Genomic DNA, 19,580 nt, shown 5'->3' with positions numbered 1-19,580 from the left:
AATAGATTTGAATTTTCAGGAAAAGCAAGACAGAAATACAAAGCATGATTGATATCTGTCAGCCATTAGAATCTCTTAATGATCAGATAAGAGTTTAAAGCCCTCCCCAACCATAATTTACTTATTAAAGAGGGTATAAATTGAAGAAAAATATTTAAATTATATTTTCAAGAGCAATGTATACGTAAGCAATATTACTAGGAAAGCATTCTGGCATAAAACAACTAAAAAAATCTTGTTTTGATGCACCTAGTTTTATTCAAATGTAATAATATATGCTGCACTAGTAACCAGTGATTCTGTGAATGGCCTCACAGGCGTTTGTTGTGTTGACTTGTGTGTCAACAAGCACCTCTTAAAGGATTCTGTAATTTAAGTGAACCGACCATAATAATAATTTAACACAAACTAGGTAAATGTGGGTCATATACAACACTTTCAATTGTTGATAGAATTAAACAACCATACAGAAGCTTTATTGCATTTAGCTCTGTACAACAGAAAACACTCCTTGTAGAACTACCAGTGATATTGTAGTTTAGCTGTTTAAGAGGAAATTCCAATAACTGATGTTTCCGATAGCAAGGAAGCTGCTGCATACTATTTTGCTCTGTACAAACCAAAACTATCTCCAAACTAGTAAAACTGTAACTTCTAATGATATTAATCTCTTAAATCTGATATGTAATGTGCCACTTTTCTTTTATTCTAAATTCAAAGACCAGGTAACTTCCAAGTTTTTTCTTTCCTGAGAAGACTGAAATAGATGTCTGAAGAATAACATTGCTAAGATATTAGAAACAGGATGTGCAGATTGATTCCAGTTCAGTTCTGGCACACTGACTTTAGAATGCCAAATTTCTCTCTCGGGAATTAAAAATACTTAAATATAGGTTATATAGGTTACTCCTTCCGCACTCGTCTTTTGCGTACTGACTTTACTGGCCCATCTCCAGATCCTGTGCTCTCATCTGCTTCCTTCATCTAGTAAAAAGAATTATGAAAATGTTTATTTTCACACAATGTGTAAACTAGCAGATAGTAATATATTTCTTATTCTCTAAAATACATGTTCTAACAATCAAATGCTATCTTCTATATGTTCCTTTACTTCATGCAGCTGATTAAAAACATGTATTTAAATTGATATGTTTTAATTTGTTCACCTTTTAGCATGATTACAATTTTTAGAATACTTATCAAATATGCATCTGACAAGGAATACTGCTAACAATTCATGATTTTATTTTATGATTTAGAACTTTATCTCAATGTCATTGTTAATGAAAGGTAATACGATATTTTCATTGTGGGATATTAAGTACTATTCATCACAATATCTCTAAGTAATGAATTGCTGCACTGGTTTTACAGAGGCTTTTTCAGAATTTCTGTACATAGTACTTTGAGAAAAATTAGGAGAGAGCAAAGGGAACATCAAATTTATAGTCTGGGTTTTTTCTTTAATTTTTATCCTTCCAGAATAAACATTTATGCATAAATTAAACTTGTGTAACAATATAAAATAGTGAAGGTATTATACAAGAGTTATAATTATTTCTCAAGGTTATACTATACAAAAATTGGTTTATTTTAGCTCACTGACAAACCCATGTAAGTAGACTAAAAGACTGGAAGCTGGAAATAAGATATTTTTAAAGGCACACAAAATATTTTGTGAAGCAAAATGTAACTAGAATATATATTCAAATGAGTGACTGCAAGTACTATTATTTAGGGAATGACAGCTGAAACAATGACTGTTTAAAGTGCTGTTCTGGAAGAAATTATCTTTACCCAGCTCCCTCAAAATACGGATATTCATACGAGATAATGATTCCCCCAAACCCCTTTAAAAACTCACAAGGCAGTTAAGACCGGTAACCAGGTATATGTATTGAATAAGCTTTAGAAAACAAACAATAAAACAAGTTCATTTGGGAGATTTCCTCAAATAGAAAAAATAGAAAGTTTATTTCCTCACATACAAACCGGCCAGGCAAAACTACTGTTACCCAATCTACAAGGTGTGATCAAACAAGGTGGTAAATGTTAAAAAAAAATTATTACAGTAAAAGACACATTGCCATTAATCCCCCTCAAGATATCCCCCCCCCCACTTCAAACACACCTATCCCACCATTCTTGCCTCTTTCTGAAGCAGTTCTGGAAGTCTTCTTTTGTGTTTTTAGTTGCGCTGTCGTGGCTGCCTAGATGTCTTAAGTCATTTTGACTTTGGGGAAGAGCCAGAAGTCACACGGTGACAGATTCAGTGAATAAGGTGGATGAGGATACATCATAATGTTTTTATTTGACAGAAATTGCCGTATAACAGAAGTGATGTGACACGGAATGTATCATGATGGAGGATGATTTATGGCACACTTTAAAACACACCTCTCAACTGTAACTCATACCCGACTGACTGCACCAAACAAGTTGAAACTTGACACACACTGTTACTAAGGTTCCGCACGCCACTTCCCGTATTGAAGATCCCTGCCTTTCATTGGATGACACTCGACAGCAGCATTCACCGTATTTTGTGATCACAAAGGCTCCATGTTACATATCACTTCTGGTATATGGCAATTTCTATCAAATAAAAACATTATGGTGTGTCCTCATCCACCTTATTCATTGGATTTGGCACCGTGTGACTTCTGGCTCTTCCCCAAAGTCAAAATGACCATGAAAGGTAAATGTTTGACTAGATTCAGGACATCCAGGCAGCCACGACAGCACAACTAAAGACACTCATGAAAGAGGACTTCCAGGACTGCTTCAGAAAATGGAAAGAACAATGCGATATATGTGTTTGAAGCGAGGGGGAGTATTTTGAGGAGGATTAATGGCAAATGTGTCATTTATTGTAATAATTCTTTAATTTAAACATTCACTGTATTTTTTTATCACATTATCGTAGTAATGAGAATGGTGACTCTGGAGTAAGAATGTGCAGCTCTTCAAAGGCTAGAGAAGAATTAGAGAAAACAGGTTGGTATATGCTGGATTAAAAAAAGAACAACATTCTGGTTCTGATTTATACCCTGGATGGTTTCTGATTCCATAATAACTGACTAAAAGAAGTCATTGTGGGAAGTTCTATTGCACAGCAGGATGTAAAAAGGGGTAGACTATCAATTTAATGGGAAAACTAGTTTATTAAAGATTTGAGAAAAAACACTGTATCATGCACCAACTACCAAGTGAGTGAAACATTTCATATGTGGGACGTAAATTATTGAGACAATGAGTTTGTTATTACAATGACTATAAAGAAAATCATCTTGTAATAAACAGAATTACCTTTTAAATATTCAAATGGTCTGTTTATTATACCTTCCAATATAATACTTTAATGGTAATGTCAATTTTTTATAGATGCAGCTCTCTATATTTTGTAAACCATGGGCTTACTTTATACTGTTTTTATTAGGCATTAAGATGATATAAATTATAGTATTTTCCTGCCTTTTTCATGGGTACATTTTAAAACAATAGGGAGGCTCTTATAAAAGCTGAGAGAAATATGGCAAAAATCCTTTACAAAGCAGATTACTGTTATTACTGAAATAATGTTTTATGGATAATGATTATATATAGAAACTAGTTTATTTTCTGTTAAAGAGTTGCTTACCTCATCCTCTGATCCAGACTTATTTGATTTATTACCTTCTTCCTGTCCTTCTATGATTTCAATTTCTTCTTCACTCTTTTCCTGAGGTTCACCTTCTTCTAGAACACAGATTTTATTAAAGGCAAAGACTTGATGAATTAGAATTTTGTTACTGAAAAGTATTAAATACAATAGGAGGATGTTTTAAAATTTCAGTATTTAAAAGCAATTTCTTCCATTAGAAAAATTTTAAAAATTACAAAAATACTCATTATTTTACTGCATTTTATAAATAAATCACATATTCGAGGAAAAGGACAGGTTTAAAGAATTCTTAAGCATTCAGTCTGTATGTGATATGAGAACCAAAGAACATACATGTGTGTGTGTGTTTTTTGAGATTATGGTTTTTAAGTCAACTGTTTCATCAACTACTAAGTTAAAAACAGTTTTAAAGACATAATTTACATTGTAAAGGAATCTGGCTGCTTCAATCTGGAACTTGGCTTAGGATAACTGGCAAATATCAATAGTTGCATTTCTACCTTGATGTGTATAAGGAGGTCTCAATGGTTCTTTAGTTCTGACATCTTTAGGAGTTTAGTGTAGGGTAGGAAGGGTTCATAGGATTCAGCAATCCTTTAAGATTAAATTATTTGATATGATAAACTATCTGATAAACAACAGCCATTGGAAGAGTGCGTATTGATTTTCTTGCTGTAGTCACCTGCCTTACACCTATTACTCGTGCAGAGGCCATGGTCTATACCACCCATCTCATCTGCATTCTCAGAAGCAATAAAAGTCCTTGTGAAAAACTACAGCATATGGGGTTCATAGATGCTAGGTCTTAAGCAACTGAACAATATTTAAATCTTCCTAGAAGACAAAAACTGAATCGGATGATGGCTGGTCAGGCAGGGACGACTACTCTGCCAAAGTCACACATTCTTGGGGATTCAGATGGTATAAACTGGATAATAAGTGCAACAGCTAGTGCTTTACCAGATAATCCTTTTTTTTTAAATGAGCTTTGCACAGGGTCCCCATTATAAATCACTATCACTGTCTTACCTTTTTCAAGAATTTCACCATCACTTTGCTGTTTTTTCTCTACCAAGTCCACTGGTTTCTCCAGGGCTGCTTTTTCTTCTTTCACTTCTTGTTCTAGTGCTCCCTTTGTTTGTGGTTTGCATATGTCCGTTTCTTTATAATTTGCATCCTCATATTTTTTCTGTGGTAGTTTAACATAAGCTATTTTACTAAAAGCAAAGCACGGTTTTTAAAAAAGTTTTTTTTTTTTTTTTTTTTTTTTGCAATAACTGACATCGTACACAATCAGTAAAAAAGTTATACAAAATTTAGTTTATCACTTTTAAGAAATACTTGGTCAATTCATAGAACTCTTAAACATTTAAAGATTTTTTTTTAAGTTGAAGGAAATTCATTTTCTTTACCTTTACTTTTCTTGGCCAACAAAATGAAATAATTAATGCTATTGGAAGCCCCGCTGTCACAAGATAAATGAGCCAAAGCCATGGGCGCTCTTCAGCAGTTGTTATTAACTGCTTAAGTATACCAAGCTATAGAAAAACAAGCATAAAAATATAATTCAGATTTTAAAAACCTTCATTAGGAAATACAGCCTACCAAAAAAACAAAACAACAACAAAAAAAACCAACCTTATTTTACCTAGACATTTTATATTACAGTGATGAACTTGTTAAGTAAAAAAATATCTTATTTTCCTATCTTATACTTTGTAAAGTTTAAAGTTTTTCATTATTAGCATGTTTCACTGTTGGAGACTTCGTAGTGGAAGATTTATTACTACATAGGTGGAAACCGCTAACCTACCAACAAAATGATAATTTTCTTTTTTGGTAATTTCAGGATAGAATTACTCTTTATCGTTGTATTATCTGGCTTATTTATCAGTATACTCTCTGATAACTCATTCTGTACTTTTAAAAGACTTACTAATAAAATCAACCTGAATATTTAGGCCTAGAATTGACATGGTGACACAGACCTGTAGACAAAGACTACAAATATAAATATTAAGTAGTCTCATTTCTATAAACAGCAAATAGGCATTAAATTCCATTAAGACTATCCTAATTTAATTAATGAAATAAGACTTACATATACATATATGTAGTTCATTATATAGTTTATAATGAAGTTTATCATAATATAGTAAAGCTAAATATTCTGTCTACATACATTTATTTAAGTACATTTCTTTAGCGTTTAGTAATTATTGCGTACTTACTTACCTTTTAGAGGACAATGCTCACCTATAACCAGGACCAAGTCCTATCACTACCGTATGGCCAGTACCTACCTCATTAGCGTTCGCTATCATTTTCACTCCCCAACCGTCTGCAGCCCAGCGATCTGCTACTTCCTTTTCCGAACAGATAATAAAATTGTCAAAGTAGATATCAGAGGTCATAGACCATAGCTCTAAACCAAGAGCACGGAAAGAAGTCAAAAGAAATGGATGATCATCTTCAAAATAATATGGATTAGGAATTTTTCGAGGACTCCAAATTCCCTGGAAGAAAAACAATTTGAAGACATTTTCAAATAAAATAATTTCATTATAAATGTTACTGAAGAAGTAGTTCTGTTGAAAGAAATTAGCTATACTAACTGGAGAAAAAAGACAACTTTAACTGATATCAATTCATTAGTAATTCACTGGAAATAAAATCTTGTTTCTTCTTATTCTGTACACAATGTTCCTACGAATAATACTAACTTTAAACTTCGCAAAAAAAAGGCAAAATGAAAAACCAACGCACAGAGAGTCCTAGTAATTAGATTTCATAAGTGATACTATTTTAGACAAGTTTTTTACATGTAGCCAAGTTACTTAAGGCAAGATGTTATTAAAATTGCCCAAATCAGAGAGATCACTGTCACTGTAGACAATTGTGGAGGCACGTACTCCTTTTCACATATACCCATGACAAGCATCATTCATCAATCATGGTTGAACCTCAGAACAATCATTCAACATAAAGATCTGAAATAATTAAACTCAATCAAATCAAATAAATTCAACAGTATGGTCACTCACTGACTCACTCGGCCATCATATATACCTATTCTGTGCCAGGCACTAAGCCAGGTGCTACGGATACAGTGACAGACATGGTTCCTGTACTACGGAGTTTAAAGTCTAATAAAGAGACAGACATTAAAGAAAAAAGTTACCTATGAAGAAAAACTACAGTGAGCCATTAGAATGTGTAACTATATGTATAATAAATCAGAAAATGTCAATGACTAATTAGAAAGATAAAACTGTGGGGTTAAATGGATAACAGGGACTTCTGCAAAAAGCTAGGTATACTCAAAGGATACCTGATTCATATTAGGAAAAAAGTTCAAATTTTAATAACACCAGAAAGGAAGCAGCACATTAATTAAACACAGGCATTCATTACTACAATGCACAATGTGAGTCCTCTCGATCAGAACTTGTCTTTATATATAATTCTAAAATAGAACTTTATTCCTACGTGATCATCAATTGATTATTAGGGAAAGATGTAGTATGAAGTGACTGATCTCCAGTTCTTAAATTTATTTCCCCAGAAAATTAAAGAATGCTTTACTTTTAAAATATAAATTAGTTGGAGTCTATCTTCTTTGACTTCTCAAGATAGCAGCGGCACACGGTTACAAGTCAATTTTCTAAAGTTAACATAACATTATCAGTAACTAGATATGTAACAGAAATAGCGTAACATTTTTGACTCTACAATGGGATTGGAACAGTGGTTATTACCTGGTAATTAGGATTATCTATCATTGGAGGTCTCCACACTCCCTTGTATTTTGGGTTATTTATCATGGGAGGCTTCCACTCACCACACCCTATCCGACATGCTGGATTAGAAATACGAGGTGCCTCCCATTCTCCATCCATGTCTTCATTCCTTAGGATATCAGAACAAAGCAAACACAATGACCTCAAGTCTCTCCTGTCAGTCATATACACTGCTAACAAAAAAGCAAATAAGAAACACATGAAATTGATACCTGAAGATGGAGAATGCTTACCAGTCATCAGGTTTCTCAGCATTAGGATCTGGAATAAATTTTGGTTCAGTATCAAGCCAGCCATCAGGTTTAACAGCACTTAAATCTTCTATTTGGGCAGGTTCACTTTCATCCCTGTAAACAGTATTTTGTTAATTACTAATTATTCAAAAAGTTTAAAAATGCACATTACAAAATTCTGAAGGTACCAAAAGGTATTTCCTACCCTTGTCTTTGAGCCCACCACCTCCCCATCTTTCATCCACCTACACCTTTTACTAATTTGCCATTTTTTACATATAGTCCTGTTGTCCTCTGTGCATACATGCACGTATGTATATATGCTTTTTTACACAAATGATAGCATTCTATACATAGTATGTTAAATGTTGCTTTTGTTACTTAAAAACTCATTCATTCATCAACAAATACATATTGGATGTTGACTATGTATCAAGACTGTTCTAAGAGCAGACTTTTATATACATATATATCTGCTTCATTCTTCTTAACAGTTGCGTAATTTTCTATTTTGTGGATAATAATTTATTTAGCCTATCTACTTGAGGAACATTTGGTGTTTCCAAGAAATTACTATTACAAATAATGTTGCAATGAATATCCTGGAATACAGTATAAATTAATAAGAAATTGGCCTTCTGTCAGCTATATAAATTTAAAATATTTTTCAAGTTTCTCATGTATTCTTATTTTAGTTCATGGTGGGTTTTTTTGTTTTTTGGGGTTTTTTTTTGCCACATACAAATCATTTATTTTCATGCAGTTAAAATTTGTTAATATTTTCTTTTATGATTTTTCAACTGTCATATTTGGAAAGGTTGTCCCTACTCTTTTAAATTTTAACTCTTTATTTAATTTTAGCAATTTTTATTTTCATTTAGAAAATAACAGTAAATTCTAAAGTACATAAACATAATCATAGTATGTACTGAATAGAATTACTAATATAATTTTTATCTTTATAGACAAGTATAAATTTTAAACAAGAGGCTATGCTATGACTTTCCAAACAAAACTTAGGTAACAAAATAAACTGAAACAATCAACTCTCTCTCTATAAAGACTTGTACTTGCCTGATATCAATGCTATCTTGAGTCTCTGAGGGCTCAGAGTAACCAAAATTTAAAATTTAAGCGAGCATTTTGTTTAGCAATTTATATAACAAATTCTGATACACACAACCAATCAGAATGAGGTTTCTATATGCAGTTTCTTCTATTTAAGGGCAAACTTATTTCCCAGCCTTACTCTTTATGGGTAAACAAATATGAAGCAATGTTAGAAAACCCACATGAAGGGATGGAGTCCTACTTTTCTCTGATAGTCAAATTCATAAAGAAATGCACTAATAAGTGATTTTTTTATTGTTTCAAAAACCATACTGTTCTTCCTACTTGTACAAGTTACTTCCCTATTATACTATATGCCTGAAAGCAAAGACATTTTCATTATTAATCAGTTTCTGTCTTTATCTATAAGAGAGTTAACAAGTTAACACTTTTGGTTCCAGGAGCAACACTGTATGTTCTGAATAGGCAGTAACCCCAATGTTTACAAACAAACAAGAACTTGAAGAAATAGGAATAGACACTTGCCAAAATGAAGCACAGAGAGAAAAGTTGGTTCAAAAAAATGAAGATTTTCAGTGATTGTGGGACAATATAAAGCAGTCTAACATATAGTAAGTGGTGCTCCCAAAAAAGAGATGGGGAGGCACATATAAATATTTAAAGAAATAATGGCCTAATGTTACCCAAATTTGATACAAACTATAAACCCACATTCCAAAAACCTCAAAGAACCCAAAGCAATGTAAACACACAAATAAAAACTACCCTCAGGCACAACAAAATCAAACTGTTGGAAACTGGTCATAATAAAACAAATCTTAATACCAAACAAAAAAATGACATGTTAGGTAAAGAAGAACAAGGATGGGAATAGGAAATAACAACTGACTTCTCATCAAAAACAATGAAAGCCCCAAAATAACTACCAACCTTACTCCAATACAAAAATACCCTTTAAAAATGAAAGCAAATTAAGAAATCTGCAGACAGATAAAAGTTGAGAGAGTTCAATGAAAGCAGATATGCACTACAATATGTTAAGAGAAGTTTATTAGGCAGAAGGAAAACAATAACAGAAATTTGTGTCTACACTAAAGACGAACACCAGAAATGGTAAATATGTGAGTAAATAAATTGACTTTTCCCCTCATAACTGTCTGATTAAAAGACACTGACTGAAAAATAAATATTTGTGGCCTTCACAGAATATATAAAAGTAAAGGTATGATAAAAGCACAAAAGATGGAAGGGGCAAAATGTTAACTGAGACATGAAGTGGTATAATATTATTTGAAAGTAGGCTGAAATAAGTTAAAGATGCAAACTGTAAACCCTCGAGCAGCCACTAAAATAAACCACAGTGGAAGCTAATAAGCCAACAGAGAAGAAAAAAATAGAAGACTAAATTAAAATAAAATAACTCAATCCAAAAGAGGTCAGAAAAAATGTTTTCATAAAGGACCACAGAATGTATGGTACAAACAGAAAACAATAGTAACATGGTGGGTTTACATCTAACCATATCAACAATTACAATCTCAAAAAGCGTTATTCTAAGTGAAAAAAGCCAAAAACAAAAGCTAGATACTGTATGATTCCATTTTATACAACATTCTAAAAACGACAAAATCAGTTGAGTAGTGCCAGGGATTTACGGTGATTACAAAAGGATATAAGGGACCTTTTTGGATGATGTAAATATTCTATATCATGATTGTGATGATGGTTACACATCATATGATGTAACACTTATAAAACTGTACATGTAAAATAAGTGAATTTAACTGTATGAAATTATACTTCAAGACATCTGACAGAAAAAAATGAAATTAGAATCCAGCAAACATACAAGGACAATACTTGTTGACCAAGTAGATTGTAAGGTTAAGTCCAACATTAGAAAATCAATCAATACAATTCATCATACTAAGCAAATAAAGGAGAAAACCTATATGGTCATCTCAATAGATGCACAAAAAGCATTTTACAAAATCCAACACCCAATCATGAAAATAAAAGACTCTTAGTAAACTAAGAATAAAACTTCTTAAACTCGTACTTAGTATTCACACCATTCAGCTAGCTCTTCCCAGATCCCCAACTCTCAGCACTGGATGACTTAATGTTTCTTGTCTTCAGCTGCTAAATTTTTAGGTAATTTGTTACACATCAATAAATAACTAATATAATGGGTTAAATACAAAAAGACAGATAATCTACTTAGTGAAAACATCATTGTTACCCCATCAGCAGGAAAAAAATAAGGTTCTTAGAAATGAAGATAACAAGATCTTTATGGGGAACTTACAAAACGTACTGGAAGGGCAAAGAATACCTCGGTAAATGGAGAGACATACAGGTATCTCTCACCATATGAACTCAAGCTATGGGAACTCAGGAATTGAATACATTTCTTTTAGGAAAAGTATTCATAATCCTGTAGAATGAAAATGACACAAATACTCAGCCAGCAGAACATTCATGGTTAAGCAAACTGCTATGAGTGAGTCCTACATAGTTTTAGTAAGATGTGAAGATATTCCTACTTTAAGGCCGACTGGTCATTAACAGAAAAGACTGCGACAATATAAAATATACTCACACATACACAATAAAGATCTAACTAAGAATTCAAATTAAAGCGTTGGTGTTTCAGAATCATGGAATTCTCGCCACCCCCCAACAGCACTGAAAGCATAAAAAACAAAAATACATTGAAAAGACAATAAAAGTAAAATATTAAATTAAAATGAAAATTAAGATAATTAAAAGGCAGAGCAGAGAAGTGCAAAATCCAGTTTAGAAAAGTATTTCACCCAAAATAATCTAAGTAGTTTTGATATTCAAAGAATACACTTCATTAGCTGTAAATTTCACTTATACGTTATGTGTCATTACTTAATGACGCCAAATAATGCTTTACTACTGAATTCTTTGCTTACCAGTCTTCTGGTTTGATGGCAGAAGGGTCAGGGATCTTTGCTCTCTCATCCCAGTCATCAGGCTTCTCATCAGCGGGATCTTCAATTTCTTTGAGGGGATTGATTGGAGGAACCACATCCTCTAACAGGCTTCCTTTGTTTACAACTATTTGATCAACTAGTACTTCAAATGTGTCATCTGGATTCATCACTAAAGACCAAGTTAAATATAGACTTATCATATTGATAGACTTTAAAAAAATAATCCTCTAAATAATAAAACTACCCTAAATTTAATGGGTAAAATTTTCTCTCAACCACAAATAGAGGGGTTGCTAATGTAGCAAATCAAAATATGCTGAAATCACTAGCTTTAATGCTTTCTAAATCAAAGATAAAATTTTGTTTTAAATTAAATTTATTAAATTAATAATTTAATAAAATGCTTCATTACATCTCAAATAAAAATTACACAATAGCTAGCTCACTTTAGGACTCACACAACCAGTCAGCTTCACTCTTTCATAGTTGCAAAATACAACCCAATCTTTTTCAGTATTTTAAAATAATTTTTTGAAATGACCTCAAACTTAAAAAGCTGCAAGTACACTACAAAATCGCTTTATTTTTTCCTGAATCATTGAGAGTAAGTTACTGACCTCATAGACATCATCTCTGACTGTTTTAATGTATATTTCCTATAAACAAGGACATTTTCCTGCGTAACCCCAATCTAGGCACCCAAATCAGGAAATTAATATCAATATATTACTATCATTTCCTAGAAATCCTTCAAGCTCACTGGCATTTCAAATTCAATGATTCATACATACACTATGTGAAATATCTTAAGGACAACTAAAATTATTCAATTTATACTTATTAGTATTTCTGAGGTAAATTCTACCTCTCTAAAAGTCCCCATGCCAAAAATTTCATAAAGGACTATCTTATCCTTTGTAATGACAAGACAGAAGCTCTCTCCTCCTTCTGTAAACATGGCAGGTGGTCACTGGGTAAAATCCGTATCTTTGGAAAGAATGATAGATGCAAATAGCTGCCTAACATTTGTTTCCAATAAGCTACGGAAGTAGGAGCTGCCAACAAATGTCAGAATCATTCTGACACATCTCATTAAGCGGACTACCACTTGGTAAAGAAATAGTTCCAAACTAATACCAATCCCAGAGGTTTCAGTCGCAACAATGCCAAATTATATCAAAATCAAATACTGCAATTTATACACAAACTCAAATAATACAAATTAACTCAATATTTTCTCCCTTCTCTTTTTTCTCTAGAATCTTTTTTACTATTAACAGCTGAGATTATAACACAATATTACAGCCACAAAGGAAAAAAGTCAACCTTGAAGCAGAACTAAGAGTAAGACTTTAAATGCAAAAAAGTAGTAGATCCTTTTTAATTCAACAATCTTGAAAAGTATGTTTTCTGAATATATTTTGCAACTGAAATTGATTTTTTAAAATTACAGTTAAAACAAAAAGTACATGACAAATAGGCATATGTGAAAAACATCTTTGTACAAAATTTTGGGACAAAGAAATTTCCATTTAGAACACGTATTAAGTATTTTAAATGAATCTTCTAAAAAAGCACTGGTGCAATAAGATACTTACTTTGTAGGGTTCTTAGAACTAGAATAATGTTATAAAAATATAATAGTATCAAAGTTTTTTTAAAAAGAAAAAAAGTCACTCACTAATCTTAGCACCACAAAGTTTTTATGTATAGGAGTAAGAAAAGCAAATGTTTAAGAGTCAGACTTGAATTTCAATTCTAGTCTTATCAGTAAGTTGCTTCCTAGAGCAACTTACTCAACTTACGGCAAAATAGGGAGAAACTGCTCACGTGCCTAGCATACAGCACATTACATATCAGATGATTAGTGAAAATTCGGTCTTTCTTTCTGTGCTTGCATAACTTGCCTAAATGGCCATCATGATGTGCCTCCAATTTCAATCTCGTTTCCTTTCCTCATTTTAATATTATAAGCATTTCTTCTGCATTGCTAAATATTCCATAGGTATCATTTTGTATTGTATAGAAAACTCCTACTATCATATTTGGGCTGCTTCCAATTTACAGTATGTTTTCACACACAGGTCCTTTTCTTTGGAAAAACTTCTGAAAGTGGAATTGTGGTTTCAAAGAACGATTTAATACATTGGTAACTCCTCTATTTATGGTCTTTAATATATGCTACCAAATTGCTTCTAACCAGGTTTGCACAGTCTGATTAAATTAATTTGTTCTAATTATAATTTCTCATTATTTCTACAATTTATGTTATCCAAAACGTCCAGTACTATTTTCCAATTTCACATAAGGTCTTTGATATCAATGCTGACATTACAAGTAAAATTGGTCATTGTCTTGGCAGACCAAACGAATATTTCTGCAACTGCAGTCTTTGGAAAGAAAACTGAAATACCTTAGTCTTGGATGGAGCTGTCCTGTTAGGTTCTGACATGCTGTGATTTTATGTAATCCTGGAAGAAGCACCGCTCTACAACCATATGTGCTTGGGAAGAGAAACAATCCCTGACAAGGTTCCTCCCCCTCAAATTCTATGCAAACCCGTTTACATAAAGTAAAGCTACGTGTGTTAATGGCTGCTCAATGCTTTCCCTTTCCAAGTTTAAATACGAGCCACAACCACTAGGTAGGCCCTCACAACAAGCACGACCCAGGAAGACTCAGCATGTAAGCCTGGCCTCAGACTTCCTCCTCTTTCACCTTCTTTCCAGTTTTCTGTTCTTACAGCACCACTAATGTCATAGTGCCTAAAATGTCCTTCCCCCTCTCCTATCTTCCACATTCTATTCCCACTTCAAGACTAGCTCAAATATAAGCTCCTTCACTAGGTTTTCTGAGTCTCCAAACTGGAAATGACACTGCTTTTGAACTCTTAACTGTACCTCATCTTTACCTCTCAAATGGCACTTTACTTTCTGCCTGCGCTAGAATTTTGTCTGTCTTATTTTCCTAAAAAGATAAGCTCTTTAAGGATAGGATAAATGATTGTTTCTCCCAAAGCACTTGCCATGAAAATGACAGTAGTCAGCAAATATTTTGGAATGAATGAATGAATGAATGAATGAATGAATGAATGAAAAGCACATACCAAGGGTATAAAGGTGAGTCTTCCTGTCTGTAAAGAACGGTTTAAGGTCTACATCTGGAGGTTTGGCATGTTTCTCTTCATAAACTCCAGTTTTGGGATGCTTATGTCTGATGATGAAATGAAGCTTATAATCTTCTCCACATTTATCTGGTCCAAACATAATGGTATAGGATGTTTTATCATGAAAGTTTTCCTTCAATGAAAGATGAGTTTTGGGATTAGTCCAGAATTAGAGTATTTAATGAATTTCTCTCTTCTATCCAATTGGGTAGAGTCTACAAACGTGTATTAAATGCTAATTCATCAAAGAATTATTTGACATAATTGACAATAAAGGGTGTGGAAAAATGACAAGTTTTATTTGAAAACATATTATTTTTAAAAAGCACACACTAATTCCTACGAGGGAAGTGTAAACCACCCTAGCAACTTTATAATAAGCTTTATAATTATGTGAATCTGTATTAATATTTTATTAAGAAAATTTTAAGCATAGAGAAAGGCATACTTATGACCTTAAGACTATAATGAGTATCCATTACTGTTATTCAGGAATATACTAGAAAATGACTTTCCTGAGCACAGAGTAAAGAGAGATTCAGACATAAAAACAGACACAGAGACTGTTTTTACTACTTTTTTACTCCCAGCAATTTCTCTTTATTTGGCATGGCCTACTGGTTTAAGGGTACAGGATCTGGAGTCAGATACAGGGGTTCAAATCCTACCACTGCCACTTATATTATCTGTATGTGTCCCTGAGAAAATTTCTTAACCTCTCTGTAGTTTTGTTTCATCACCTCTGAGTATAGAGATAATAATAGTACCTACCTTATAAGGTTTCTCTGAGGATTAACAGAGTTAATCAGATAAAGCGCTTAGAAAAATACTTGGCATTACATTTTATTATTGTCCTTATATCTTCAGGTGATTATCACCTTATCATACCTAAAACAAGGGCTTCCACATATACAAAAAGCCTCCCCTTTACCTGATTTTAACAATGGTACGTGAATCCTTTAATCCACGTTTCACAGCCTATGCATAGCCATGCATTCTGACAAGTATCTCACTGATGTCTCATTTATCTTACTTCTGTCATACTTGTATGCAGAAACCCTGACACAGCCTTCCTCCTGTAGGAGAATGCTCTAAGAAATGTCTCCAACCTTCAAATGGTCCTAACACAATCTGCTTCATTATGAAAACATATTTAGTTATTTTTGTGGGCCGCCAACTCCTGAACTGGCACACCTTTTTAAAATTTGGTTTTTTGGCCATTTCATTTTACTGCTTTGCACTGTTATCTTGTTTCTCTAAACAAATTTATGTTATGATTCTTATTTTGTAAAGAAAATAATTCTAAGCTGATCTTTCAATGACATTTATAAGCACGATGTTATTTTTTGTTTATAGACATGGCAAACTTTATTACGTTGCTGAAGATTACAAAGCTGGATGCCGTCAAGTAACACGGTTGTATATGAAACTTGAAGGCACACTGTAAAAGTCACATGAACTCGTACTGGATAAAGATTTTCAAAGTTCTTTTCGATTTCAGTTGAAAAATAAAATTTTCAGTTTTATCAACTACTCCTTAAAATACTTATTAACTTTAATAAGGTTTTCTTAAACATTAAAATATCATACCAGATTCAAATCATCAGTGTCTGCTAGGAGTTTAATGTATGCACCTCCACAATCAATACCATCTTGAAAATTTACTTCATATCTAAATGAAGGGAAAAAGAATCATACTGCTGATAAATAAAAATTACTAATTGCTCTTTAAAATCTAATGTATTATTCTCATTCATTTAAACATAAATGTTTTACATTGCCAGAAATCCCATATTAAGCATATCTACAACCTATAGGAAATAAACAGAAATGCTTTTTCTATGCACATCCTTAAAATATTAAAAGAAGAATGATTACCATCAACTATAAAAAAGCCAACTAATTTTTGAAATAATATTTTTCCATCAGAACTGTTGAAATAAGTACAAAATACTTTGACTAAAAATATAATCGTAAACTTAAAATTCAGATAAGGTATATAGACTATACATATTTCTTTATATACTAAAAAACAAAGACTGTGAGGCCCATAGCTACAGCAACAGGCTAGTGATCTCAGAAATCCAGATCACTACTAATTTGTCTTTTAGTTCAACTATACCTAATCATGTTAAATAAACTGTACATTTAACACTTTCAGCAAAGAGATTTTATAATCTCAATCAAGAATCTGGAGTATTTCAGACCTTAACAGCCAGGAGATATGGGAAATATAACAGCTGAAAGAGTAATCTGACATTAGAGTCTTTTCATGGATTTACAACACTGAGTAATTCTCAGGGGGAATAAAAAACAACTTTTTTAAGGAAATAGTCTCATGTAGGCAATAAGATATAGATTTTCCAGACAGTATTTAGAAGAGATTTTTGGTGAATCGATGAATCACACATGACAAAGATCAATGAGGAAATGACTATCAGTGAAGAAGAGTGGACACCAAAAACGTTACCATTTGGTTTAATGAATTAAAAGATGAAAACTAGAGAAACAATAGGAACTAGTGATCATTTTAATGAAGTATTGTTTAAAACGTTTCTGAAAAACTTTGTAAAGTGATAAGTAAAAAACAAAAAAGCATACAATACTTCAACAGTTTGAACCCAATTAGCATATATATTTTGTATGAAAAGAACAAGAAATATAGTAAAATTCTAAGTGATAATCTCTGAGTCGCCAAATTATGTTGCTTCCTCCATTACTTCTTACTCTGCTTTATTTCTCAAGATCTCTACAATAGTGGTGACAAACATGTACTTTGGAGTCAGAAAGACCTGAGATTTATCCTTGATTCTGCCACTCTAGCAACACCAAGGATAAAGACAAGTTATTTCAGCTCCAAGTCTGTATTTGCTTATCTATTATATGGGGACACTGTCCCTACCTACACCTCCAAAGAATGTTCTGATGATTAAAGGATATCATGCACAGCGATGGGCAAATAAATGCTCAAAAACTTTTTGAAAGATTTTGTATTGTTTTTATTTTTTAAATAAAGAACGGTTTATTTTCCCTAAAGCCTTATCAATATTTTTATTTTAGGCAGTAGCTGACAAAGAAATGCATGTCTTTGAAGACTATAAAGTAAAATAAATGGTGTACAAAGTGAATTACAGGAATATTCACAATTTTAGGTGAAATAAAATAAAAAGAGATAGCTTTATTATAGGTCATCTAAGGACAAAGGGTTCTATGAAAAGTTAAGAACTAAAAAGAGCAATTTGTAAATTGTCTGTATAACTAAACATAGCTTTGTTGTCCTATTATGTCTGGACTCAATCACTGCGTCTATTTCTTACACAGAAAACTTTCAGTTTTCAAATCATTCACTTGTGCCTAGTACCAATGATTCACAATGACTCAAAGATCAGTGAAATGTGTATTATATAGCTTGCCTGCTGCTAATCTTCAGTCACAGAAAAAACAACAATGTATGCAGAGTATATGTTAAGACTATTTTCTTTCGAGTATCATTTCCCAAACTGTTACATGAAATAGTAAATGCTCTTGGGGGGGAAAAAATTCTGTGGTCAAATATTTTTGGGAAACACAGTATAAAAGCTACAAACCAATTTTTATATGTAGAACTTCTCAAAGTCTTTAATGGGCAAATAAGTTTCCTTATCTCTCAGGTTAGGATATTCTTAATTTCTAAAACTTATATAACCACATAATGCATACTAACATGTATACAATCTGGGAAAAGCAGCTTTAGAGAAACGTTATGTCATAAATCCATAGTATTGATAGTAGTTAATATAATTCTTCATTTTACTTATCCCATTTCATTTCATCATTAAGACAAACATTCACTCTCCTTTTCACTTTGCTTCTAATTTTGCAAGCTAGCTTTTGCTTACTTGCTTAGCAATAATTTATGCTTTCTTAAAATACTAAATTTGATTCATTTTACTCTGGAGAAGTTAAACTTTATATTATTTTACTTTATCCTTTCATTTATGCCACAAAGGGTCAAAATAGCAAGTGATATTACAGTCATTTAAGTTTCAACAGAATAAGTTACTTTCAAATTTTCAAGACAAAAGAGAAACCAAATCCTCAATCGTGATAAATAATATCAAGTTCAAATATTAGTCTCAAAAAGCACTTGTAACAATATTTTTGTTTAAACAGTTGTATACTCTTTGAAAATATAATATTTTAAGTTTATTCAAATGACAATGGAACTAAATCAAAGCATCACAACCGCAAAATTAGGCCAATTAACACCAAATGCCATTATTTTTAAAAATTTCTAAAATGCAAAAAGGCATATATACCACACTGGAATATGTTTAACATGTTAACAAAACACTGAAGTAGTTCTAAAGCGATATAGTTCATAATTAGTATTTCCTTATGCTGTAATTAACTTTGGACAGCCAAATATTCTGACATAAGGTAGAAAGTAACATTTATATATTTCCTTTTCTTTGTTTCTAATTTCAATTTTATTGGTTTTTGTAATTGTAGTTCCATAAATCTATTTTGGTTTTCTACCAGTAGAGGTGAAAAAGCTTGAGGAATTTATACCTGATTTTATGACAGTAAACATACATACAAGCATCATAAGATTAGCTTAGGTCACATTGCAGGGGAGGGGAGGGTTATCTGTGAAAACACATGTCCTTTCAAAGGGCCCATGCTTGATGAAGGCACTGATCT

At 32.4% G+C, this 19,580-nt stretch overlaps 1 protein-coding gene across 7 annotated transcripts in view; it reads right to left on the bottom strand.

Moving 5' to 3' along the window:
• Positions 1-449: 449 nt before the first annotated feature.
• Positions 450-19,580, bottom strand: part of CLGN (calmegin) — a 36,076-nt gene continuing 16,945 nt past the window's right edge. For 2 of the 7 annotated variants that reach the window (XM_019730806.2, XM_074338498.1), the window contains exons 6-15: positions 16,488-16,569; positions 14,838-15,030; positions 11,711-11,900; positions 7,698-7,811; positions 7,423-7,573; positions 5,968-6,180; positions 5,077-5,202; positions 4,694-4,853; positions 3,641-3,735; positions 450-984 (exon numbers count right to left, since the gene is read on the bottom strand). In XM_019730806.2, the coding sequence (XP_019586365.2) occupies positions 904-984; positions 3,641-3,735; positions 4,694-4,853; positions 5,077-5,202; positions 5,968-6,180; positions 7,423-7,573; positions 7,698-7,811; positions 11,711-11,900; positions 14,838-15,030; positions 16,488-16,569 (1,405 nt within the window). In that variant the 3' untranslated portion in view covers positions 450-903. Of the gene's footprint in view, positions 985-2,667; positions 2,974-3,640; positions 3,739-4,693; positions 4,854-5,076; positions 5,203-5,967; positions 6,181-7,422; positions 7,574-7,697; positions 7,812-11,710; positions 11,901-14,837; positions 15,031-16,487; positions 16,570-19,580 lie in introns of those variants that run through there. The other 5 variants (XM_074338494.1, XM_074338495.1, XM_074338497.1 and 2 more) reach the window with 4 other exon arrangements.

This window comes from Rhinolophus sinicus, linkage group LG07 (genome assembly GCF_036562045.2).
Source record: "Rhinolophus sinicus isolate RSC01 linkage group LG07, ASM3656204v1, whole genome shotgun sequence".
In the NCBI taxonomy this organism is placed as follows: domain Eukaryota; kingdom Metazoa; phylum Chordata; class Mammalia; order Chiroptera; family Rhinolophidae; genus Rhinolophus; species Rhinolophus sinicus.
This window is presented reverse-complemented; position numbering and strand designations above follow the sequence as displayed.